Here is a 26,343-nt window from a genome sequence, read left to right on the forward strand (position 1 = left end):
ACCATCCTGCTCAGAAAGTTTCCGGAAGAATCTTTTACCTTTACTACTTTTTAACTTTGCTTCCTAAGCAAATTGTCTAATGTAGCCAGGCATGGTGCATGTATCTCTGCCACTGCATAGTATCTCTTGAACTAAGTGGAAAATGCCAACAATTTAACAGAAGTTTAATAGTATCACACATGCCCCTAGCCATTTCCTTAGAACAGATGCATGGGTAAAGAAGATTGCAGATAACACTCTCTGCTGTCTGAACAATTGCAGCACATATTTTACTCAGACATCAAAAAATCTGTGTGTTAGAGAAATATTATTGCCCTAGCATGGAGAAGCTTCGGATGAAGTTTTCATCTTCGTAAACAACAAGGTGTCTAACTATGACTCCAAATCTGTAAGAAACAAGGTATGATCAGTTCCACAGATCTTGGAAAGTCTTCCATGATGTCATAATGTGCGAAAACTGTACAAAATGTTTGAGGCACTGATGTTATAATGGACTATTTATAATCTTTTTTCTTTCTTTTCTCTATAACGTCCTTGCTTTACATGCATGCAGCAAATAAAAAAGGCATCTAATCTGATACTAATCTTCAAAGCCTTATGGAAAGGACCCTGGATGTTCTACGATCCAGACTTTAGACCATGTGAATTGAGATTTACGACCATATGAAATACATTCACAAATAGTTGTGCTGGAACTGACTTGTGCGCTAAGCAGGAGAAAGGGATAGTGTAGTAGGATAAAAGATATTTTCTCAGTGCATTTTAACGAAACCTAATTTTTTAAACTAATCCAAAATCAGGACTTTTCTTCATAATTGGGGTCTATTTCAAGAAATATCTCTCAGTCTAAATAATTTGGAGAAGAGATCTTTAAGAGGTTTGAATTAAATGTGAACGAACAATGTCAAAAAATATCTTTATTTTATCATTCTTAGAAAAAAATATTTTCAGTCAGTAGTAAGCTTGAGAGGTAAAAATCACTTGACGTTAGTAGTAACTGGAACCAGGAAATTATAGAGGAAATGCTTAAGCTGTCATAACTGCGGAGTTCATCTTCAGAACCTCTATATTAAACATTCGTACATTACTTGCTGTAGAGATCTTATGGGTCATGACTGTTCTTGCAGTTTCCAATCTGTCAGAAGAACAGGTTTTCCACTGCTGGAAGTAATGATAAAATCTCATAGTGCCACACTTTTTCATGATGTCCTTGAACAGCATAAAGCTACAGATTATGGGTATGGCTTCTCTAGCGACACTTTCCACGTATTTTGTTATGGTAGCCACACAGTCTGTTTAAAAAATAATTGTGATTTCATTATGTTTATCAGTTTGGGTCCTTCAGAAGCCTTCTGCAGTTACATGCCCCTCACACATTTCACTGTGTCAATGATCCAGTGTTAATTTTACTCTTTTTTAAGATACCCTGTTGTCCTCCCCACATGACCATTGCATCACACTAGCAGAGGCTCTCTGCCATATACTTGTTTCAGAGTGCTGTCGCTGGTAGAAGTCTGGCGGCTTTCTGGCTTGCCAGACTTTTTTCTGAAGGCCAAGCGTCCTCCCTGATGGACTTAAGTGTCCTTGTAAGGTATGATCTGCACGAATGCTCATGAAAGATGAGCTATTCCGTGGCAACCTTTGGCTTTACCCTATGGAAAAAGCATGGTAGCTATCCTTCAAGGAAATGGTATTTTAAAGCCTTGCATTCACGCTGGGTTAAACTCACACGATGGCTCAAGTACAACACCCGGTGAAGCCATGTTGTACCTTCCATCTCTTCTCCCCTATACTACAGTCGGCTGGAAAAAACCAACTGGCACAGAGCCGTTTAATTCTCGCTCTCCTGAGGTATCTCTCATTGCAGCACATCACACCTAACTCCTGCGGGACAGCCGTGCCCAGGCAGGCACGGCGCCGGCCGGCCTTCCCGGTGACTCCCGGAGGAGCTGAGGCAGCCCCATGCTCGGGCCGTGCGAGGTGAACACCAGCACCGGCCCCAGCCCCGGCTCCGCCGCCCCGGGCGCGCCCCCGAGCCGAGCCGAGCCCCCGCCGGGCAGCAGCCGCCTCTCCGCGGAGCGCCGGCAAGCGGCGCTGGGCGGCGCGTTTGGAGTGCGGAGGGAGCGGGCTGCGGATCACCTGCAGCGGCGGGGGGGCCGGGAGCTCCGCCTCCCCTCCTCCCCCGGTTAATCGCATCCCCCTCCCCGCAGCAGACACAGGCAGCTGGGCAGCGCTGTCAACCTGCTGCAGGCGCACGGGCATCCGCACCCCGCTCGCAGCCAGGGCCGGGCTGGGGCCGCCGGCTCCGCCGCCCTCGCACTTGCCCCAGCCCCAGCCCGGTGCGGAGCGGCCGTGAGCCTCCTGCCGCCGCCGCCACCCCGCCGCGGGGAGCGACCGCCGCCCGCCCGGGCACTGGGAGCAGCGCCCGGCAGAAGGAGAGACAGGGGGAGCCATGGCCGAGGGGGGCGAGGGCGAGGACGAGATCCAGTTCCTGCGAACTGTAAGCGCCGCGCTTGCCTCCCTCACCTCCGCGCCGTGGCGGGGCAGGCGCCGGGGCTGGGCGGGCCGGGGGCTGCGGGGGGCGACGCCCGGACCGGCAGGGTGGGAGCCGGGCGGGGGCAGCGGGGGCGGGGGCGCGGTGCCCTCGCCGCCCCGGGCTGCGCTCAGAGCGGGCTCCGGAGCCCCGGCCCCGTCCCTCTCCACCTGGCAGCGTGTGGCCCCGTGCCCGGGCGGGGGGCGATAGCCGGCCGCCCGCTCTGCTGGCCGTGCCGGGATGAGCGGCAGGGACAGGCGGCCGTGCTTGCCCCGGTGGGGGTACCCCGGGCAGGGTGAGGGACGGGCAGGCGGGGGGGCGAGCGCCGCCTCCCCAGCAGCACCTCTCCGCTCTGCCTTCCCGGCCGCCGATGTGTTCGGGTACTGCAGATACTCACCGAGCAGCCGTCCCCAGCGCGAAAGCTGCAATCACACTCCCTTTGCAAAAATAGGCTTGGGGAAAAAAAGCACCTTTCTCACCCTGTCCCCTCTCCACGGAGGTTCTCACTAACTTGCAGGCGTTCTCCTCGCCGGGCACAGACTAAAACGGCTTTTTCTGGCGTGCGCATCCTTTCGTTACTTCGGTCCAGAGCATGTTAAGGCGCTAGAGCATTTCTTCCTTCCGTTTAATTAATACAGCGGGAGTGCTGCATCTAATGCTTTGCTGGAATATGTTTCTTCAAGCAGTGCTTTTATTTATCTTCTCGGCCATCTCCCAAGTGCCGTTAATATGCACAATCCTAGCAAGTTTTGCAGAAGGGCATCTTCAAATACAAATATACAAACCGTGTTACAGTTTGAGGAAAAATTGCTGAGACATTTGTTAAGTACCGCTAAAAACACTGGGACTGTAGGATAAAGCTTAACTTCCTTTTTATTTCGTACAGTCTGATTTAGAAAATGTTCACGTTCAATGTCTTGTAAGGAAATACATCTAAAGAGGAGTGGAAAGAAAGCCACATAGTGTATGTGAAACATATTCATATGCTGTTTGCAGCATTGTGAATCCTGGATCTCAGTCATCTTAAATTTCTATCAGAAACCGTACAATAGCAGATGTACACCTTAATATTCAGGTTTTTTTGTTTGAAGATTCTTGGACAATCTGCTTTTACAGGAAATACAGCTGTTACGCAACATTGGCATGGAGATTGGCAACTTTTTTTTCCTGTCAGCATTATGTGACTTGTATTGTAGTGTTGCCTAACACCTACAGACAAAACAGAAAAATACTTCTGTGAAAGATAATTTGTCAGCTCAATTTATGAGAGTTTTTTTATTAGTACTTGTCACTGGTAAAGATTTTTGGAAGACTTGTACAATGGCAGCCTTACTGCAGGCTTGAGTGTTAAGCTTAGTTCATGTTATCTGAATGCTTAATAGGGAAGGAGAAGCAGTGAGCATGCTAATATAGCTCAGCACATATACAGTAATGTTAAACTCCAGCACCTGACAGCAGCAGCATGTTACGTAAAACAGCACTCCTGATAACGTGTGTCAGGCTTAATACAGATTTGGCAAACCCAGTCTTAGATAATACTTAAAAATGTTTAGAATGTTGTACAGTGGTAAAATGACCTTGAATGTGGTAAACTGACGCTTGGGGGAGGCTTATTGTGTAGTTTAATAAAAAAGGCCTGAGAAACGTGTTTCATGTGAAGTTTGGAGTCTATAATCTGTAGTGGTATGCTAGCAGTGATTTTTACTCTTCCTTCCACTTTGTCCAAGTTATGAGCATTACTTGGAAAAGTCAGTTGCTTTCAGACATATTTTTTGATGTAGTCTTCCATCTGTCTATTCTTAGAAAGCTTGGATTAGTGGTCTCTAAAGCTATTAGATATGCGTAACTTTCTGAATGCTATTGGTAGAAAGCACTGGAAATTTGATATTACCCTGTTAATTACTGCAGTTTTTCTTTTTGGTTATGTATTTTAAAAATACCAATTAGGGACAGATGGATTCATAAATGTTTTGTAGATAAACTAGAACTTTTTAAAGAACACCGTATGCAAGCAAAAAGCATTCTGTGCTTTGAATACTTTCAGGATGACATCTATAGGCCTACTACATGTAAACAGTGCTCTTCATATTTTCTTCTTTTGGTAGGACCTGATAAACTTCCTTAAATCTTTAGAGTTTACCCTGGAATGTAAACACTATATTTTTTAATGTTTAAATATGCACATGAGATTTTACTCAATTAAAAATGCCCTTTATTTGCATTAAGCTACTAAACTGAACTTGTATTTTTGCCACCTTTTGATTGGAAATTTCGATTTTCCTTCTTCTCCACACATTCTTATGTCTAATGGTTTCTCTTCTTTACTTGCAGCTTTTTTTTTGTGGGTTCTTTTGTTTTGTTTTGGTAAAGTGGTGTTAAGCACTACCTCCTGCAAATTCTGCTGCTAGGATGGATTTCTGTTTCTTTGGGAATAATTTGAGTTTGATACGTCACTTCTGAGAGGTGAACGCAACTTGTGAATGCCCTGTACTTCTGGAAGAGTCAGAGCTTACGTTGTTTGAGACAACTTTGGACAGGCTGGAGCTCAGCTCTGTGCTGTTCAGTTCAGCTCAAGGAACTCTTCTCTAATCCTGTGAATTACATGCTTCTCTGGGATCTCCCTCATTAGTTTGCTGAATGCTCTAGGTGGAGATGACCTTGTATTATGTGTGACCTTTTTTAGGCTTGGACATACATCCTCCTGACTTCTCACATGGAATGCACACATACTGTGCAGGAGAAGTGAAGGGGAACAAGTATCCTGCCGTGTGTTTGTTAGCTGTGTGTTCAGGGAGGACCTCTACCCTGTAGAGGAATTTGTTTTTTTTTTTTTAAATACTAGGAAGACCAAAGGTATGTGCAAAATAGACTTTCACTGTTCAGTCTTTACAGTCAAGAATCTAAAACATTTATAGCTGATATGGAAATCACCTTTTTTTTTTTTTATTTTATTTTATGTTTTTCAGGATGTGTAATTTGACCAGAGTGAAAATAATTCCAAGTTCCAGGAGAAGACAGAAAAGACTTTCCCCTAAATGCGTAGGCTCCTTCCGTAATACATACATGCAAGGACTGTTTTTTGAGGCACAGAAGCCCCATAAGGGAAAGCCTTTGCAAGAAGTGGGGTGGCAAGCTGGTGAGAGGATTAAAACCAATTGCAGGGTTTCAAAAAATACTGCCTATATTTGTCCCTTATATTTGTTAAAGGTGTCCTGACTTTCAGGAGCAATATGTACCTAAAAGTGATGAGAAATGCGTAATTTAGCTGTTTGATCTTGTGATGTTCCTGATGCCAGTGTGTATGGTTTTCTGGAGTTGTGGAGTTTCTTAAATTAGAGAAAGGCCTGCTTTTAGCTGTTTGTGGTAGGAGACACCAACAGGACACACTGTAGTGCTGACAGGGTTATGGTCTTTTTCACTGTCTTCTGAGACAGTGAAGACTACCATGCCTGTCAGGAATCAGAAGCATAATCAGCATGAGCAGCACATGTTCCCCAGGACCGATGGAGTTGTCATCTCTTTTCATCTTTTTTTTTTTTTTTTTTTTTTTTTTTTAAGGTTGGAATGCTGATGTTCCATGTTGCACTCTCTTCTAATGCCTCTTTTTTTTTCATTTTCTAATTAGCTTGCAGTAAAACAGGACGTTTTGCTTGTGTGAATGTATTGTGTACTGCCTTATTTTCCTCATGGATTTAATAGTTCTGAGTGTGACTGCCAGTGGAAAGTGTAAGTGTGCTTTGCAGCAGTGGAAGAGTAATTTGAAATAAATTTAAGCATTACCTAGGATTCATGTTTGACATGCAAAAGATTTTGTTCACTTAGTGCTGGGTTTTTATATGTGAGATAACAAAAGAATGAAGTTCATGGCAGAGAAGTTTCAAATGAAGAATGCTATGTGTTTACTTTTCAAGGACAGCAGTTCTGTGATTTCAGAGTCTTCTATTCCAGATATTCCTCATTATGGCAGCATTTAAACAATGATTGCCACTTTAAATCTGACTAAAAGTCATATGCTTATGTGCCATCCTACACGAAGATTCTGTGGAATTAGAGGACACAAAAGGAACCAGAAGAAACAAGATCTGAAGATTATTGTAAGATAAATAAATAAACAGTAGAAGAATTATGTGAATCTCTCAGTGAAACAGAATAGAAAAAAAAGCTGGATTTTTTTTTCTTTAAATCCCTCAACGCTTTTCATGTGCTGCTTATCTTTACAGGGGTTTATCAAAATATATGAGATTCTGGTAGCTGCAGTCATCAAACATATGATTGCCAGAATGCACTGAAGAAAATACTCAAAAGCAATCTTGGCTACTAGAAGCAATTTTACAATGAAAGAATGCCAAAACTCACTTTCGATATCCTTTGTTTATTTTAAAAAGTGTTTCTTGTACTTGTCAGTATGTGACTTTTGAAGATACACCAGGGGCTGGCACAAGAGACCACTGTTTAAGAGCTCATGTGAGGGGTGGTGTGGCTGAGATTGCAGCAATTGTACCTTCCTCTCTAAGGCACTGCACTGCAGTACAGATACTGAATATGATCTCAAAATCTATTTTGGAATTGAGCTGGATGGCTTGTTTGTAGTGAAGGGGTTTTAGCTAGGACATGTAGTCCATTTCTTTGGGAATTACACATGAACATTTTATATATGAATTTTTTGATCCTAAAATTGATTGCCAAACATTTTATACCACCTTTAAGATTTTATAACTGGATGAAATCACTTGTCTAGTGCGTGTACTGTCTTGTCCTGTGTTCTGCATCTGGAAGTTGTCTGTATTGGATGCGTGAGAAGGCAGGTGAGGAAACTCTGTAGCAAATAGTTGGTCCACCAGGGAAGTTTCTTGACAGGCCTGTAAGTTGGCTGACTGATGTTTTGAGAGACAGAGCTACATTTCCTTTCAGAGTCCGAAGATGTTTTGATGCATCCTGCTTTTTGGAATTGTGAAGACCTGAGGAAAATCCATTGTAGGCACTTAAAATAAGGACAGACTGTAAAGAGAGAATACCACTTAATTTCTGACCCAAGATTTAGAATGGTCTTCAGAACTATGTCTGACTTTGACTTTTCTATGTACATGCTATATTATTACAGGCATATTTTTAAAGGCGGTTTTATCTCTTACATGGCTGTGTGGAAAGTGCACAGGATGATTCTAATTCAAGAAAATAAACTGGTCTTTCTTTAGCAAGGATACGGATTTGTTGAAGTATTTCTCTGAATCGGAGGAATACTGACGGTGGACTGACCCCAGGAAGTATGGATATTAAACTGGAAAGACAAATCCTTTTTCTTCTGGTTTTTGGTTCATATTGAAAATCTGCATTAGTTTTGGTTTTGTTTTCTGAATTACACCTAGGCTTTTGTTTAAATTTCCTGGTCTGACTCAAATGAAGCTTTGTGTGGATGACAGAAGGAAAGTCAAGAAGTGTATATATATTCCTATACTTCCTAATAAAACTTCAGTGACATAAATTTGTTTCATTTGGTGTCATGGTACTAGTACATAAATAACCTTTGAACTGTAAAATTGACCACATTTTTTCAGGGTGTATGAAAGAATTTTAACTTCTTACTCTGTTTGTTTGGCACAGTTATACCCTGGAATTTCTCCCTATACCAAAGTAAGGGTAGCATGGCATAATTTTTCGTCTCCAGTCTGTATTCTGCTAAAGACCTGTAGTATGTTTCGCAGGTGTATGGCACTTAAGCCGTGTCTGGCTGTGTTGTCTGTACCACTCTGGAAATGGGGGGCCTGTGAGGCTGCCTGATGCATCTCACTAACTGAGAAAAGGCATAAAGGAACTAGTTTTGGTAACAGTTTAAGCCTTTTATAGGCAACCACAGCAATATGGAGCTTACTGCAGTATTCTGTGACCATCAGAGGCACAGCGGTGGTATTTCTTTGTTCTCCTTGGAAGAAATAGAGCAGCTTAAGGGCACTGCCTGCACCATCATGAGAGGTCACCCCAGTTTCCTAACAAAGACTAGCAGGAACTCCCCTGTGGTTTTACTACCGTGTAGTTTTATGCTATATTCCCTGGTTATTAAGTGTGAGATTCATTAACTAATTATATATTCACTTATTAAAGAACCTTTTTTATTTAATTTATTTTTTTTAACATAATAACCATGGTGCAGCTTACGAGGTGAAGGGCTTAAACTCTTCAAATATGTTGCTTCTTCTCAAGCCCAGTGATGTTACTCAGCTACCATAGGTTGGAACAAATGTTTTTGAGGCATGTGATTTAGTAGAAGCTTTTCTTATCTTCTCAGAATTGTTTAATAAAAAAACCTGGTATCTTGATGCCTCCTGTTAGGAAAGGGAAAGATATGATAGATAAGGTGTCATAACATGAGCTGTGTTAACTTACGTGACAGCTGCAATTTCTATAATGCTATAATGGTCAGATTGAAAGTAATATTGATGTGTTTATAAGAGCATTCACACTAGCAACTACATTAGATTTTAAATAAAAAGATGATGTCATTCCTTCTGTGTTGTGGCATACTTTAATGTTTACCAAAGTCAGGAATGACTTCCTTATAATTGTCATGTGCTCGAAGAAAAGTGTAAGTATATTAGGTTTCCTAGTAATTCAGTAGACTTTCCAGAGGGACTTTGGCAAAAATCTACAAGGTATCATTCCATAAGATGCATGGATCAGTTAATTTTTAACATGGATGACATTTTGGTGCAGGACAAGGTTTTTGTCACTGAGATGGAGTGATAAGATCATTGCGTTTTGTGAGACAGCTTCCCAGAGGATTTGAGTAATAATGCTGCATAACAACAGACTTGTATTACCTGGTTGTCTTTTACTTGACTGTGGGAAATAATATCTGAAGGATATTAGCTGGCAGAACCAAATGCCAAACACTGGCATGTCCTATCTGTCTACCTCAGTGGAAACCTCTCTGGAATTCTACTGTGAAAACTGAGTGCACTGAATTTGAAGTATATCTCTGCTTAAATCCTTCTTTCAAAGGAATGATGAAAGGAAGCAACACAAAATTTGCATTGGCTGTCTGTGAGTTTTCCTGGGGATTGCCAGAATGTGGAGTTGTGTTAATGGAATCAAGCCAGAAATGGCTGTCTCTTACAGCTATATTCCTTCCTTTTAAACCAGGCGAAGCTGGAAAAAACCAAGTACCTGGGATTTGTGTGGGATGTGTTCTTTGGCTTCAGAAAAAGGAAAATGAGAAAGAGGAATGTATCTTCCTTTGCTGAATATGCCAGATAATTTCCCTTGGTGTATGAACATCTTCATTCCCGTGATGGGCAAGCAGAATTCCTTATGTATAAATTTCAGTGGAGGAATGAATGGAATCTGAAGAGTTTTCAAAGTAAGCCCAGGCAATTGGATAGATCTGCATAAGACTCAGTAAACTGCTGGATAGAAGGATCCATGCACTGGTAACTGAGCCTCATCGTACATCAGGAATGCAGCCACGCTGATAAACATTTGAACATCACCTACAGTGTGTTTATTTCCTAGCTGAAAAATGGAATAATTTAGTTAGAACTAACATGCCAAGCACAAGCCAGATCATTAAACCTCTCTCTGCAGGCACATGGTCTTCATCCTGAAGCAATCTTTGTAAAAGCATTTGGTTCTAATGGTGACAGAAGAAACCTAAATACCTGTACAGATAGATAAGAATTTCTAGCCCTGCAACAGTCACAAGAATCCTGTGTACTCCTAACACTGGGGATATGCCAAAAAATAAGCATCAATCATGTGACTTCATATTTTTGTCTATTTTCTGCCCATTTATGAAGTGGGTTTTGCAATGCTAATACACAGACAGTTATGTGCATTTATAGTCTTTATTGCAAGTGCTGGGCAGATGGAATGCATATTCTCTTTTCCATGCAAGGGGAAAAAAAAAAAAAAATGTGATGCAGGGAAATACTCAGTAAGGTTCTCTCCATCCCCATTTCTTTCTTTCCTCTGATGTTACAGGTACTTTAATAGCCCTGTATTACTTAAGAGTTGGATTAATCTTCATTTAAAAGCTTGTATTAGATACATGTGGGTTTTGGGGTGTTTTTCTGCCCCAGCTAACACAGAAAGCAAAGGTTTATCCTGTGCCATGCCGAATCTGCTGGGGTTTGACTTTGAGCCACACTGGCTCCACTCCTGCACTGTTCCACCTGACTCTGCTGGGCTCAGCTGCCTACATAAGCAGTGTACCTAGTTTATTGTAATTATGTAGTAGGTCTTTCAGAAAAGCTTGTGAGCAAAAGAAAAACCACTAGTATAGTATGTAGTAGTTGCAGGAGGATGATGGCTGCACAGGTAAATCCAGAAAACTCAAATGCCATCATTGTTGACTGAATTTCAGTAGGGTAAGCTTGTGAGTTAATGATTCATACCCTAAGATGTTTTTCAGTAGGTCTTTAAATGATGGTCTGACTGCCTGTTCAGATATGTCAGCCATTATTTAGTCTTTAATCACTTCTAATATGTCTCATGCAATGAATTATGCATTTAAAAAGTTACTGCTTTTGATACTGGTACGTCAGTGGAAGAAGAATCAACAGAGACCTGGTTTCCATTTTGATCTGACCAGGGTTCTTGTAGAAATATCCTGTAAATTTTCTTTGATATGAGAAGGTTCCTGAAATCCTGTAGAAGAAATGTTGCATTCTTGGATAGTTTCAGAATATTGCAACGTTGTGCCTCCAAGTCCATTTCTGGAATCTGTTAGCAGCATCTTGTACAAGAAGAGTACTCTGTTTGTTCTGTACCCTATCTTCTGTTTCATTTTAATTTGCTTTTCCTTGGGGTTTCAAGATCTGAGTCCAAAACTTTGTTTAATCCCTCTTGCTTTTCCTTGGTCTTGTCAGAGCTACTGAGATCCCTGTCTTCCAGTATTGGGTTTGATGGCTCTTCCTGATTTTAAGTGTGCCACAGCTTCAACCCAAGCCTGTGGTAGGACTTTCTATTGCCTGTAGTTATGAATTTAAGAATTCATTCAAATTGATAGAAGGTTTTTTTTTTTTTTTCTGATGGGGGCTCTTAAATTTGGAATTTCTTTCTTTCTTATTTCTTTTTCTCTTTTTCATTTTTTTCTTGATCTGACAAAGGACAAGGTCAAAGTTTTGTTCTTTTTTTCTCTCTCAGAATAAGAAAACAAATGTTTTAAAAATGTCACAAAGTTTACTAAGTAGGTGAGAAGTTATCATGAGAATTTCAGTAAAATGTATTCAGAACATCATTTTTCTTGATGTATGATTAGTCTGCCTTTTCTTTCTCCTATTCCTTTGCATGCTTCACCTCTGGAAAGCTTCATCTTGTTGAACTGAAAGACTCCAAAATCTTAAATTTGAACTGAACAGAATTTGTCTAGAAAGGGAGAGGGATGGAGTGTAGGAGGGAGGGATGTCAGAACTTACAGGTGAGCTTTGTCATCCTTTTGAGAGGCATAGTTTGTTGCCTGTCTTATCTTAAAAAAAAAAAAAGGAAGAAAAAAAAGAAAATGCTTTTGCGTAGAAAGTGTAATTTAAGTTTAGATGCAAGAAGTAACAGTTTTGTTTTCCATGAGTGAGAGGTGAAAAATCAGTAATTAGGTGGTGAGAGTTAGATTTTCATGTTCCTAAAGGTGAATGGAGATATCTTTTTCTAGGTAAGATGTGTTGCTCAGTTCAGCAAAAAACTGTATACCTGCATTTTAAAATGCTGAGATATTTACATTTGTGTATTGACTTCAAGCAACTGAAAGCATACTCGATTTTTTTTTTCCTCCCCTGTGATTTTGGAATTCTCATACCTCTTTTAATCTACTGAAAATAAAATGGATGTGGTTTAAAGGTATATCAAGCTGCAGCATTGACATATTTTGTTGAAAATGTTACAAGCATCACTTTATTGTGATTATGTCAGAAGTAATGTATTGCTGCTTTTTATTCTGAAATTTCCAGTTGGATTCTATCTTATAGTTTGTATGTCAGCTGAATTTTCTGAATTTCTTCTTTCCTTATATTAGAAGTCTGTTACTGAGGCAGCATTAGATACTTTCTATTTTACACCCATTTTTTATTCTGGTTTCTGTTCTACAGTTTATTTTTCTCTTGACAAGCTGTAAAGATAAAAGAACATCAGTGACAATATTCTTCCCTTCAAAACCAGTTTGTTTTGGGGGTTGTCCCTCAGAGTTGGTAAATCAGCTCATTGCAAACATCCTGTGCCTGACTTCAGGAACTGCTTACTATGGCCCTCTGCACAGAGGTGCCTACTGCTGACTCTGGGAAAACCTCTAGGTGAGAGTTACTGTATCAGTTTTCTGAGGCTGTAATCCTGTAAAGTAATCCAATTAATATAGTGTATAAGAAGTGCTCAACCTTCTGAACTTGATGGGGGACATTTGTTTCTTATGCATGGCATTTGCATTTCTGTTTACACAGTAAGGCCTTGCTGCACTTTGTGATTTACTAACAAAAGAAACTAACGTGAGTCAGAACACATATTCAATGAAGGAATGAGGTTGACTGGGTGGTGAACTGTGTGGGATTATGAGTGCTAACAAAATCACTTCTTTATGTAACTCCGTGACTTCTGTTGATGAGTGAGGTTTTTCATGATGATTTATGTCTGTTACAGAATTACAGTTTGACACTTGGAACCACATCTAGAGCTTGGGAAGCGCACTTTGTTGTAGTAAGTTCCTACTCAAAAGTTACAGTTGGCTATTAGTGGTTGTACCCTAAGAATTTGTTTTATTGGGAAGGGCAGAGAAACAAGGAGTTCTGTGAGTGAAATGGGTTTGTAACCTTACTGTATACCTTTAAACAGAGTAATCAGCTGAAGAAAATAATTATATTCCTTTCAAAACTTCAGGCTGGATCTCATTTTCCTTGCCTAAGGAATAAATCTTTTAAATGAAAAAAATACATAAAACAGGCAGGTTGGTATAGCAGGTTGTTAAAGGTTATTCTATTAACAAAAGTCTAGAAGAAAATACTTATGGCACATATATATTTTTTGGCCAGAAGCCTAAAAACAAATCCTGTATTACAAAGGCTGCTTCAAATAAAAACCTGGCTCTCTTACCTATTGCTTAAACAATATTGCAATCTGAATTAAATTAATTGAATCATTGTCTAGCAGGATAATCTACTCTTTATACAGTAAATATTCCATGAAATGATTTGTTGTCCATAGCTGCAAGATCTGTATTATGATCATGTATATTTTTTGTAAGTCTGGTTCTGTTCTTGCTGATGTTAATGTCAAGCCTCCTCTAGATTTTAACCAGAGCTGAATCATACACTAATTGCGTTGTGTGCTGTTGTATATAATGGCCTAAATGTATTGAATTCATGTCCTTGTCTGTCATTTTAGCACAATTAAATATTTATCTTGCTTAGGTGCCAGAAGTGTGTGACCTGGCTTTTGCAAAATTAGTTTGAAATTGTGTGCAGTTGCTAACTGTCTGTCAAAATATTTACATCTAATGGTAAATTGTTCCAACTTTGCTACTCAGCTGTATCATCTTGTCCAGTTCAGCAAAGGTAATAATCCCTCATATACTCTTCTTTTCTGAGAAGAAAGTTAGATTTTTCTTTTTCTACAAATCTCCCTGATGTCTTTGTTAAGAAGCTAAATATTCCTGCAGAGTTGCATTTGTGTGTTTTTGTTAACAGTGTGCTTTTGCTGTGTCCAGAATAAATTTTATTATGTCAACCATATGGAACCCAAAGTCCACTCTAATTTGGATTTGAGATTATGTATACTGCTTAATTTTCTCAGGAAGTTACCTATGCTGTGGGGGAGTACCGCTTTTTAGGTAGTAGATACATGCAAAATGCTTCTTTTTCCTATTTATTTTTTTTACTCTTTTGGTGCCATATTTTTACTAATACCTTTAAAAAAATACGTCTTTTTACTTGGTCTGTATTACAAGGTTGAGAGATCTGTTTGTCTTGAAGCGTTCACCACTGCAATTACTTTTGTTGAGTTACTGAAGAAAGTATCAATTATACTTCAAGGTAAGAAATTATCTTGTCACAAAGTTTCTGAAACATCAGCAGCACACCTGTGATTTTTATTTGGTGTCTGCAAAGCCTTACTAAAGTCCATTTTAGGAATATCAGCACTTGGTGGAAATGAGCTCTTGCTGTGCAAGATTGCTTTTTCAGCCTCATGTATAAACTGTGGCAGTGGTGAAATAGCTAAAATTATGTGTACTCTCAAGTTCATTGTAGAGAGCAGGCAAACATTAAAATGCGTCTGGTAGTTTTCTGAGTTCATACAAGTAATTTACCTTGCACTTGGAGTGGAGCAGAATATATAATGAAAAAATTATATAGGCATAGGAATATGCCTTCTGCTCACATTTATCTAATCTGCCTAGTCCAGTGCTTGAGCTCTAGTCTTCCAGTAAAACTTAAAGGCTTAAATGGAAAGATCTTCAACTAGTTTTTTTGATTACACATGGTGTGCATGGCAGTATCTGGTAATAGACTTTTTCCATCTTATTTCCTGCTGAAATAGTCTGTAAGTTTCTTCATATTTACTGGATTTTCCATTCACATAACCAAACCTTCTGTGAACCCTTGCATATATTTTATTCTACAGTTTCCAACTGTCTTGTTCAGAACTTCTACTGGAAGCTAATTACTACAAGTGATGGCATGGTCTCATGACCATGTTTACTTAAAATGCTGTATAGCAGGTTGTTTGGTTTTTTTTTTTTCTTCTCCTTAAACATGGGAATTAATTTTATCAGTGTTAAGAAAATAGTGATACTTGTGTGAAAATGTCTAGTTTTGTCTTCTGGTTTTCTTGATGCTGTTTGATTTGTGTATGGGGTTTTTGGAATCTTTTTTATATCTAAGGTAACCCATACCTGGAATTGAAACATTTCTTTCCAAAACATATGTCTCTTTTGTTGTGAAGAGCTGGAGTGGTCATCCCAAAATGGTAGTACTTTGTCTTGAAGAGGATGATCTTGAGAAAAATTGAAGGATGTATAAACAACCTCTTGCTCTCTTTTAAAACTGACTTACTATTGTTTTCTTCTCCTAATCCAACTCTTGCTGAAGTAAAGGTTAATATATTTCTTGATTTAAATTTAGCATTTGTTTAAAGTGCAATATATTTTCATAATAAAGATTTTATACCCTAAAGAGATAAGAGCATCGTATCTTAAACTCATAGTAGTTTTATATTTAACAAATATAGGTTTGGGGTTTTTTTCCCTCGAGGTGGAAAGCAAGTTCTAATCTGTAATCTGTATTTCTCGGTAAGGAGGTACATTACAGTAAAATCATAAATGCATACATTTTTTAAGACTGGATGCATTTTCTGAAAACTGTACCAAAGTTTGTATCAGAGAATAAAGAATTTGGGTGAACTTGAATACTACAGGTCTGGAAGGTAGCCCAAAATACCCATTTTTTCCACACTTTATGAGGTGAGGGAAGTCTCATTGCAGAAGAGATTTTCATCACTCTTACTCAATCCCGCAGGATGGAAAACAGATCAGAAGTGGACTACACAGATTTGGGGCTGACTTCCAGGAGAAATTTATTCCCCATTTGCTTTTAGTTGCAGCAGGTTCAAACTTCTCAGCACAAAGAGAAGGCTTGTCAGGAATGGATTGTGCTTCTCCCATCAAACCCTCTGGTCTATGGAAGGCACTTCTCTCATTTTGCCTGACTTTTTTTTTTGTCAGGTTCTGCTGGAAACATGAACATTTTACTTCAACTCTAAAGAAGTTCCTGAGTTCACAACTCCTGGTGGCCAAGGATTTTTTTCCACTGGATGTGTAAGAGAATTCAAATGAGAAAGGGAGCGGTGTTAGAATTCACCAGGTTTTGGTTGTGTAACTTCGGTTACATCAAGAATGTTCTTTTAATATCTGATCTAGGGATGATAGCTACTGCTCTTAGCTGTCGTTTGCCTGCTATATTTTCAGATTTGTCATTTGTGCCAAGGATTGGATTTTTACATGATGTATGTTGAAATCATTTTTAACAAGAAGTAGAGGCAAATAGCATACAGAAAGCCAGAACATTGTGATGAGCCCAGTGCTGAAGTATGTTAATAATTGTAGAGAGGCACTCTTTTCTAGCTGAAGTTAGCACAAAGTCCATTGTGAGCTTTTGAAATTCAGAGATGTGTCAATTCAAAATATTGTAATTGATGCAGCACAATGGGGTGCTCGTGAACTGACTTTGGATGTTGACAGAAGGTGCTGTTAGGAGATTTGGAGATGATCCAGGGGACAAAGTATTATTAGAGATTAGCTGACAGAGGTATCATTCCCACCCGTTAGTCAACGTGACATATGTGAAACTGTGGTACAGCTTCCAATGCAGTGTACAGCTCTTCTCTCCAGTATTGTTTTCAACTTTTCTTATGCAGAAATATTATTTTTAGATTGTGGCTTTGTTGTTTGTTGGGGTTTGGAGTTCCTTTTGTTTGTTTTAACAGCATGTTGTGTTATTAAGGTTGCTTCTGGCAGCTATTAAACTACTGAGCTTCCTGCAAAGTTCCATTTCTTTTTTATTTTTCTATTTTCTTTTAAAGTTTTTTTCCTTTTATTTTTTTCCTTTTGTTTTATTTTTGTCACTCTGCAGACTTTGGGCACTAGAAATCTTGTTGCAATGTTCTGGTACATTTCAGTGATTTAGTTGCACAGCTCATCTGGCATGGTTTTGCTGGCAAACTGGGTTAAACAAAGGAGATAAATCAAGAAATTTTTTAGTTTTGGAGGTTGCAAGACAAAGACTGAAAAGTGGGGTTTTTTTTTTTTTTTGGAAGATAACTGTAAATCGTGAGCAATATAATGATTTATGACTGCTCATAACTATTTAACTTAAATATGGATTGATTTTTAAACAACAAATATTGTGGTATTCATTTTTCTCTTGGGTTTAGCTTTTTCTTTGGATCAGGAAGGGAAATCTGATTGGAGGACTTGAAAGATAGTGGAGTCCAGGAAACTGAGAAATTAAGTGCCACTTTGTTTGGCTAGAGGTTGTAAAGATCACCTGTGGAACAAGTGTTATGGATTCAGGCTACTTGTTGCATGAGGAATTTGGGATCTTTGAAATATATTTAATAATTTAGTCTTCAATTAACTCTTGCCACTCTATCCTAATACCTGGCTAAGAATCTCTGTAGAAAGCACCTCTATGTGTATTGGTGTTCGTGAGTGAAGATTATGAGGGTCCAATGACGAAATATATTTTTACTACTAGAGAGAATGCGTGGTCTAACTGGCAGGACATTGGCTAAGGCAGTGTGGCTTCTGATTTTCAAAAGTTCATCCTCTGAAGAAGCAGCTTAAGTACCGTGTTGTTGGAAAGTAGAACCATCCTCAGAACCCTTTTTAGGTCGAGAAAACCTCAGCTAAACTAAGACATAAAATCATTATATCCTCTACCTCTGCTGCTAAAACTGGATTTGTTAAAGTGTGTATCAGTGTGGGAATTCATACCCAGATTTCCATCCATAGTTTGAAGATGAAGTCTCATTCCACTCCCTGTAAATTGTCTAGAGACTGATTGATCAAAACTATCAAGTCCGAATTAATTACAACCATCATTGTTTTCCTGCTAATTTTTGGCTGTTCCTAGGCACTGAGCAGGTGTTTGAATTGATCTGGGGTTGTCTTGGTGATTAATGAAGTCTGAATAGTCAAAATTGTTAGTGATGCAACACTTGACATTTTTTTTGATTTTTTACAGAATCACTGAGGTTGAAAGGGACCTCTCAAGATCATCTAGTCCATTTTGCTTTTGAACTCTCCACAGATGCAGAGTTCATAGTGTCTAGGGGCAATTTATTCCAGAGTTTGGAATGTCCACCTAGAGAGGGGTAAAAAAAGAAGTAATTTCTGGAGTTCAGCCTGTTTCACCTCAGGGCTCATCAACAGTTTCAGAACCTATATTGATCCAAGCAAGACAGCATGAGCTGTCTATGACATCATGAACTGGGCCCTATAACATGACTACAGGACTTTTCCATAATGAATAAAAGTACCCTTTTAGAAGAACTTAATTAAGAAAAGTCATTCACATTCAGAATTGAAATGATCAGTGATTAGAGTACTCTTAAATGGTCAGAATTCTGATTGTCAGTCCAAATCTACCCTATTCCAACTCTGGACATCAGAGTGAATTACAAGACCTTTTGACACATGGCTTTTCTTTATTTTCCAGAAACAGCATGAGAAAGCAATAAAAAAATGAGTATTTCTCATTAGGAAGCTACCTACATTTTTTTAAGAACCATACCTAACTGCTATATATGCAACCTCAGAAGAGACTTTGTTATGAGAAGAAAAAGATTACATGAAAGAACACTTAGTTTGTTTTGTAGAAAATGCAAAATATGTATGTGAAATACTTAATCACTATCAGAGGAATTAAAAGGCACAATTAAATCTGATGGCTACAATGAACAAGGAGAATTATTATTTCTGCAAATCTCTTAATGAGAAGATACAAAATTTAAAATGTTTAAGTCAGCTTTGATTTGAGAGAAATAAATGTTGAAGAGTCTTTTGCAGAGAAATATTTGGAGTCTTTAGATAGTTGCACAGATATATTGCATCTGTTTGCATTTGCAAATCTGGATTTTTCCTCCACTGTTTGAATGGTTTAAGTCCAGCTCACGAGTTGTCACAATCTGACTTTTAACCTGAAATAGGGGAGTTCCACTTTTGGGTCTCTAAACTGAAGCAATTTTCCTGTCAGTGTTTCCTGGGTGGGGATGGGGTCCCTAAACTGTCAGACAAGCTGTAACAAATCTGGCTGTGTTTGGCTCTGTTTCAGTGCTAGACATGATACTAAAACATGCACATCTTGATAAGATGTTTTAATGTTTCTTGTGCGGTGCTGCCTTGGTGACAGCAAGCAAGTAGTAGTGATGTGATTTGCTAGTGCAGATGACCTGCTTCTGGTTTAACCCAAATTTGACTTGGTTTTGCTCAAAGTGTGTTGGTAGTCACTTAAAATGGTGCCAGTCCCTTGTGATTTCTCCACATTCATGTCTCTGCTCCATAATGGGAGCTCTTAAATAGTCATGTTAGAGATGGTTACATAGAAAAGACTTGCATTTTCTGTCTAGCAGTAGGTGTTCAGTATTTAACAGACTGATAGAAAGAAATGGTTGATGAGTGGTGCTAGAACAAAACACTAATTTTGATTTAAGGTTTGTCTTGCCAAAAGAGCTCTGGCTTTGTTGGACTCTTGACTGCTTGTGTGGGTGTGTATGTGTGTATGAGTATGGATGAAAGTACATGAACGTTTTTTCTGAGCATTTTCCAGTGTTTAATGTCAATAGGAATCTTGAAATAATTTAAAACATTGTCAGAAGGCCCAGTTTATACTGCAGGATCTGCTGCCCTGGGTACAGATTGGAGCTTCTTGTCAGCCATTAGTTTGATAAGAGAAAATATATACATATGGAAAAAAAAATTTCTGTGTTACATTGGTATTTTAATTCTGAAACACTTCTTGTATTTGTCTCTTACTTGTTTAACCTTTAAGTTTGAAGTAGCATATGGTGCCTTAAATTAGTAATGAAAGTATACCTGAAGGAAATGAATTTGGGATAGAATTTGAACAAAGAGAACCAACTGGTGTGTTTTTCTTAAAGAACTGGGTCTAGGTCTAAGGAGAGAACAATGGATGTCTCTGTTAGTGAGACAAAACCTGAGAAGCTACAATGTAGATTCGGTTGTCAGAAGAAAGACCACAGCAGCTGGATAAAAGAGGAAACAAGGGACAAAATTAATTACTGTTATTGATTGTATTTTGTAGTGCCTGGAGGGCTCAGCTGAGGCAAGGGTGCCACTGTGCTACTGTACAAATGCTCAGTGTGTCACAATTCGTGCCTGAAAGAGCAGGGGAATGCTGAGATGAGACGAAGGGACAGGGAAATGAAGTAGTGGGCCCAAGAGCACAGAGGGTATCTTGGGGTTCATTCCGAGCTCCTCTGGATTAATGGTGAATTCAAATATGGAGAATTGGAGGGCTGTGCCTTTGAAGATGAGGACACACAATACAGACATTATGTGGGAGGATACTGGAAGTCTGTGCAGAGATTCACGGCCTAATGGACAGAAGACTGAACAAAAAAAGGTGAATTTATTTGCAACTTACTCAGTGGTTATCAGAAACATGAAGATGTCTTTGTACAAAATGTATAATACTGCTAATAATAGCATAGTTGGAAAACAGATACATTGTAGTAATTGAATTGAAAGTTCTAAATTGTGGTTGCCTGATTGGTTTGAAATAGTGCCTGGTCTTTAATGGTAATATTTAATTTAAAGTAGAATGCGTCACGATTTCTGTGCTCATGGCATATCAGAATAAAAAGACTGGGAAGAAGTTCTTTTTGAGAAGCTATTCTTAAAGGAAAAGATGAAAGTGGGACGTGGCAATTATTCTGAAAAACTGCATAGCCAAATAATAACTATAAAACATGCATCCTAGAGACCTGAAAGTGTTGAGCCCTTTTGTACTGAGGGGTGTGGGAGCATACACATCCTCATGTAAAATAATATTTGGGTAGAATTTTTTGTTTTAAATGAGCAGAAACAGCAACAAATTTGTTCATTGAACTGTCCCAAGTTTCAAGTATTAATGGATAAGCGTTGTCTGCTCCATTCATGTACTGTAAAACCTGAAAGAAAGTTTGGCATCTGTATCATCTCTATGAATGTACATGCCAGAAGTTATTTCTTTTGATTCCATATATCTGTTAGAAGAAGGAAGGTAGGCTAACAAGATGGGGGGGATTTTTTTTGTCTGCCCTGATTTAAAAAGTTGGAATTTCCTGAAGTGCCTAAAAAGAAATTGTAATTAGAACAGAATAAATGTAGGAATTCTTAGAGAATGTTTCCAAGGAGATGGCTTTGGAGGTAATTTTTAACTCTTGTTTCTTCTGTGCACCTGCAAAATGTGTTGTGTTTCATGTACATAGAATTGTTTTGCCATCCTGTGTTGCATATGTACCAATACTAGAGGTAGTCAGTGTGGCTTTTAATTGTACTTAAAAGTTGGCTTATTTAAATGTTATTTCCTTGCTGCTGTATTATGTCAATACAAGATACCTTCTGGATGAGAAATCACAGCACACTGCAATTTGCATTTGGATGTAGGATGACCATCCTTAGTCATGAAGACATGTGCAATGAGAAAGAAAGGTCCTTAATGCTAGCATAAATTACACTTTTAATTTGGACTCTAAAATCCTGAATTGTAGTTAGCTATCAGTTCCCTCCCTGAATTTCAGTATATTATCATTATTGTAGAAAATTCTGGATGAAATATTTAGAGGAAGGGTAATTAATTCTTAAAATCTGGTCATGCTGTCTATTCTGTGAGAACAGGAATAACTCAGTTTGGTTTTTGGGCTTTTTTATTTGTTTGTTAGATACCATGATTTGTTAGTAGACGCAAAACAATGAAAGAACAATGAATTAATAAGATCTTACAGGTTTTGGGTTTTGTGTTCTGGAAAGCAATGAATTTGTAGCTAAAAATTTGAGTAAGGAAAATGTTCAGTGGTTTAACGCAATAGATTTTTTTAATTTGTGGAAACTGCCTTTAGTAAGCTTTGCATAGCTCAAGATTTTCAGGTTGTGTTTCAGTACAGTTCAAGGAAGATTTTCTAGCCAAATCTTCTGTCGTTGTTTTCCTAGTCAACTTACTACACAGATCTCTTCTCAAGGTATTACTAGGTTGTAAGAAGAACAAAAGATGATTTTATTGCTGCTGTTAAGTCCCAGAGAGAACCAAGGCTGGCATTTTCACTGGATTTAATGACTCACCTGAAACTGGAATGCAAATCTGTATCAGTGAATAAAGAAGGTGAACAGAAGCAAAGATGAACAACCTGTAATACATTGTTTCTAAAATGAACAGATATACCATATGAAGATGGAGTCTAAAGATTTAAGCAAAACAGGGATGTCACTCAGCATGCAGTACCAACTGTTTTCAGCTTATTTAGTATGCAAGAGCATAGTTGCAGATGACTCAGAGTTAACATGCCTTACATAAAATTGCCAAAGTATTTAGTTCACATCAGGTGATGGAAAGACGCTATAAAAATAATAATAAAAACTGTATCCAGTTACTGGTTTATATTTTTGTGGGGTTTTTTTTAGTTTTCTTTTTTGAAGATCCCTTCTGTAGTCTTAAAATACAAAAATGATGCCTTAAAAGGAATAATTAAAAGAAATTATGCAAGACTGAACTTGTGATTTAATGCCAGAAGTTTACCTTACTCAGGAAATACAAATTCCAGTTGAAAGTAGACATTGCTATCTGAAAAGAGAGGCTATTCTAAAACTCTTAACTCTTGCTAACACATTGTGTTTCAAAAATCTGTGTATCATTTGTATTCTACATCAGTGCTCCCAGAGAAACAGGCTAGACTGCTTTTATCCTTAATAGCAGTGCTTTTTTGTGCTGTATTTACTACAGATTATGTAACAACTTAAAAATAACTGAAGGAATAACTGAAGGTCAAGGGGTACATTTAGTTCAGTATTTTATCTCTAGTAGCGGTCAATAACAGAAAAGGAAGAGGACAAGAACATGCTTTCCCTCTTTCTGTTGTGTGCTGTCAGCCTGTAGCAATTTGTGTCTTGGAGGAATTAGTCTCAGGCTTGGTGACACTGAATTCGGTAGCAAATTGAGTTTCTCAGCTGCAGTGGATGTTGAGTGGGGAAATGTTGCATTTTTTTTGAAGCCACTGTGTGCAACTTTTAATTGATAAACCCTAGTTCTGGTACTAGAAGGGGCAGTGAATCATAACTGAAAATACTACTACATGCATTTGCAATGATTGTAATTTTTTTTGTAGGCTTATGCAAAAGGTTCAGTACTTTTTATATCTGTTGCTCAGTCTTGCAATAGAATGAACTGTTGAAAAATCTATGGGGTTTCTTTTAGCAGTAGCCGGGGTTCTCTGTGTTTTTTTTCTATAATCTCACATTCCCCATCTGCTTTTCCTTTTTTGTAGTTCTTAATTTGTATGTTTGTGGAAGGATTTGCAATTGCAGATTTTCTGACTTTTTATAGTCAAGGGTCCTAGCAGTTGTGTCTGTCTGTAGCCTGCATTCTGGAGGCTTCCTGACCCTTTGTAGCAGCAGCAGCCTGTTTGTCTCCATCTGTGGCTATTGGGAAAGGTGTCTGGGGAACTAGCAATATTGTCAAACATGCTTATGATTTTCACCTGAAGGGAGATCATTGCTACTTGCTTACTGTGTTGTCATTGCTGTGCTGAAATCTTCTTCCTCGTGGATGCAGTGCTACACACTTTTGTCTCTGCGTCCTGAAATGGGGCTTGTGTGGCTGGGCTCAGTGTTGGAAAGCCCACAGAAGCGTTGCTGGGAGTGCACAGAGAGGGTCGTGGTGGCTCTGCTCAGCTGGGTGATGCTGCTTGGGCAGAGAAATCCAGTCTGCTGTGACACGGTGGGGGGTGAAGATCAGAGTGCCTCAAGTGAAATGGTATGGACTAAGCACCAATATATTTTCTTGGCGCTCTAGTGGCTGACCCTCTCATTTGTCCTTTTGAAATGTTGCTGCTGTCATGTATTTGAGACAGATGTGGTTGAGTTGGAGCTTAAGAAACCTGAAGTTGAGATGTGCAGCTTTTTTTGGCCGGACAGCAAAAAAGAAGTCAACAGCAGCTGTGGTCAGATAGTCATGGGCAACGCTGTAGCCAGAGAGAGAAACAAAGTGTAATCTTCCGTGGTTGCACGGGCTGCCTGTTTTGCAGCACAGGAAGAGATCCATCCCTTATTATCCCCCTGGTATGCCTGTATTGTGAGGACTGGCAGGATGAGAAGGGATTCAAACCCTGACCTTCATGCATGTGTAGGTGAGCAGAGCAAATAGGGAACAGGCGGTGGATTATGCAGTGCTGTGAGGGGACAGGCAATCTGTAACATGCCACAGCTAAACGGCTCACCCTTTAGGGTGGAGGACAAACTTAACAGTCTAAATGCTTTATTGTTAAGGTAAAAAGGCAAAGTAAAGTCTCTTATGCATCCTGTACAGTTTTGCAGTAATGGTGCTTACCAATTACGTATTGTCTTTGAGTGCTAGAAGGTGCCAGTGCTCAAAGTAAATCTTAGAGGTGTAAACCAATTTTTTATCAAGTGCAGTTTGTTTAAAAAAGCAACCAGGCAAAACCCAAACAGCAGTATAGTTATTTTTAATTTGACTTTTATTGTAAAGAGTCAGTTGAACTGTGAAGTGGATTTTTGATTTAAAAGGAACTCTGAAAGATTGTTGAATTGATTAATATTCAAAGTGGGCTGCTGTCTTGAATTTAACAACAGTATGAAATAGGAATTCCATTCAAACTAAACATTAATAGTTATTGCTGTTCCATATGCTTAAATTTAATTGTGATGAGAACTTCCTCCCAGTCAAATATTCAAATTAAGGCTCTTGAAGCTCCCAGTACAAGCTTAGAAAGACAGTGAGATGAAGACAATGTCCTCAGGTACTAAAGAAAATGATGTGGCACCTGCTATTGCTCCTTTTCCATCTGGGCAGCAGACATGGTTAGCAAGTCCCACAGTAAAGATTTAGGGAAGAGAGAAAAAATCCAGCTGCTTGTGGTGTTAGCTGTGCATTGCAGATGGGAGTGTCTGTAAGTATGAGGATGGTAGCAGAGTGGTGAGCATCTCTGGGCTTCTGAAGTTCTGACACTAATTCTTACCTTTCAGTGATGACCCTTGATGCTTGGAGACCCTGAGGAATGAAAACTGAAAAACTCAAGGTTGGCTAAGAATACTGTTAATTTCAGGTGGAAAAATTGTTAACTTTAAGTTTTCCATTTAGTTATGATTTTAAGAAAGTCATGTTTTTAAAGTTTGGCAATAGTTCCTTTTTCTTATATAAGATTTAAGATTTTTCAGAGCACCTCCGTTCCATTTTCAAAAGCAATATTTACTGGAAAGAACTTATTTCATTGTAATTGAGGGGCAAGAAAAAGTGCACATTATTTTTAATTACTAAGATATAAGAGCAGAAAAGTCTTCAATGTTGGCTTTGAGGGTGTTGTCATTTCAGCTTAGGTTTTTAAAACCAAACTTCTTGTTTTGAAACAGAGAATTATTATGAGAGGCTTCCAACTTGTTTCCTTTTTTCTTTAACCCACTGGGCTGTGTATTTTTGTAGATGGGAGGCATATGTCCCTAAGGGATCATAAGTACTCCCCTCCTCCCCACTAGATTTACTTCTCACATCCTTAGGCTAATAGGTAGAATGATGCATTTACATTACTGCTTCATTTAAACAGTAACTATTGATAAGAAATAAATACTTCATTCCCAAATGGCATCTGCAGTATTTAAATGTTTGGCAAGTTTTCAGGAGGACAGGCATGAGTTCAGCACTAAACTGCTGCTGCTTCTGTGGAAAACAATGAGCTGTGTCATTTGATCAGGGACAAAGTGACTACTGAGCAGGGGTGATTTAGAGGAAGTAGCTTTTAATAATAAAGAAAAAATACAGTATCCCATGTGAAACCATTCCCACGGCTTGTTTGTAAAGTAAATAATGTAGTTCACGTGTTGGGGTGAACAAACAGAAATAAATTGTAACAAACGCAGTCACTGTCTGTTTCCCTACAAATCCTCTTTTGGCTTTTTTGCTTCTTGCTGCTGCTGGTATACTTGCCCACTGGTTTGTTTTGTGGAAACACCTCCCTGTATTCCCTTGCAGTCCTCCTTGCATAAGAGGTATTCTCTTGCCTATATTGAACTCATGGGAAGAATGTTGCATGAAGGAATGGAGGTCGGTCGCTATTCT

The 26,343-nt window shown here is 38.9% G+C and overlaps 1 protein-coding gene across 16 annotated transcripts in view; it reads left to right on the forward strand.

Annotated features, from left to right (window-relative positions):
* The first annotated feature begins 2,239 nt into the window (after positions 1–2,239).
* RYR2 (ryanodine receptor 2) overlaps positions 2,240–26,343 on the forward strand; it is a 394,774-nt gene continuing 370,670 nt past the window's right edge. For 15 of the 16 annotated variants that reach the window (XM_039567939.1, XM_039567942.1, XM_039567943.1 and 12 more), the window contains exon 1: positions 2,240–2,500. In XM_039567939.1, coding sequence (XP_039423873.1) covers positions 2,453–2,500 — 48 coding nt within the window. In that variant the 5' untranslated portion in view covers positions 2,240–2,452. The remainder of the gene's footprint in view (positions 2,501–26,343) is intronic. The other variant, XM_039567950.1, reaches the window with a different exon arrangement.

Source organism: Corvus cornix, chromosome 3, assembly GCF_000738735.6.
Source record: "Corvus cornix cornix isolate S_Up_H32 chromosome 3, ASM73873v5, whole genome shotgun sequence".
Classification (NCBI taxonomy): Eukaryota; Metazoa; Chordata; class Aves; order Passeriformes; family Corvidae; genus Corvus; species Corvus cornix.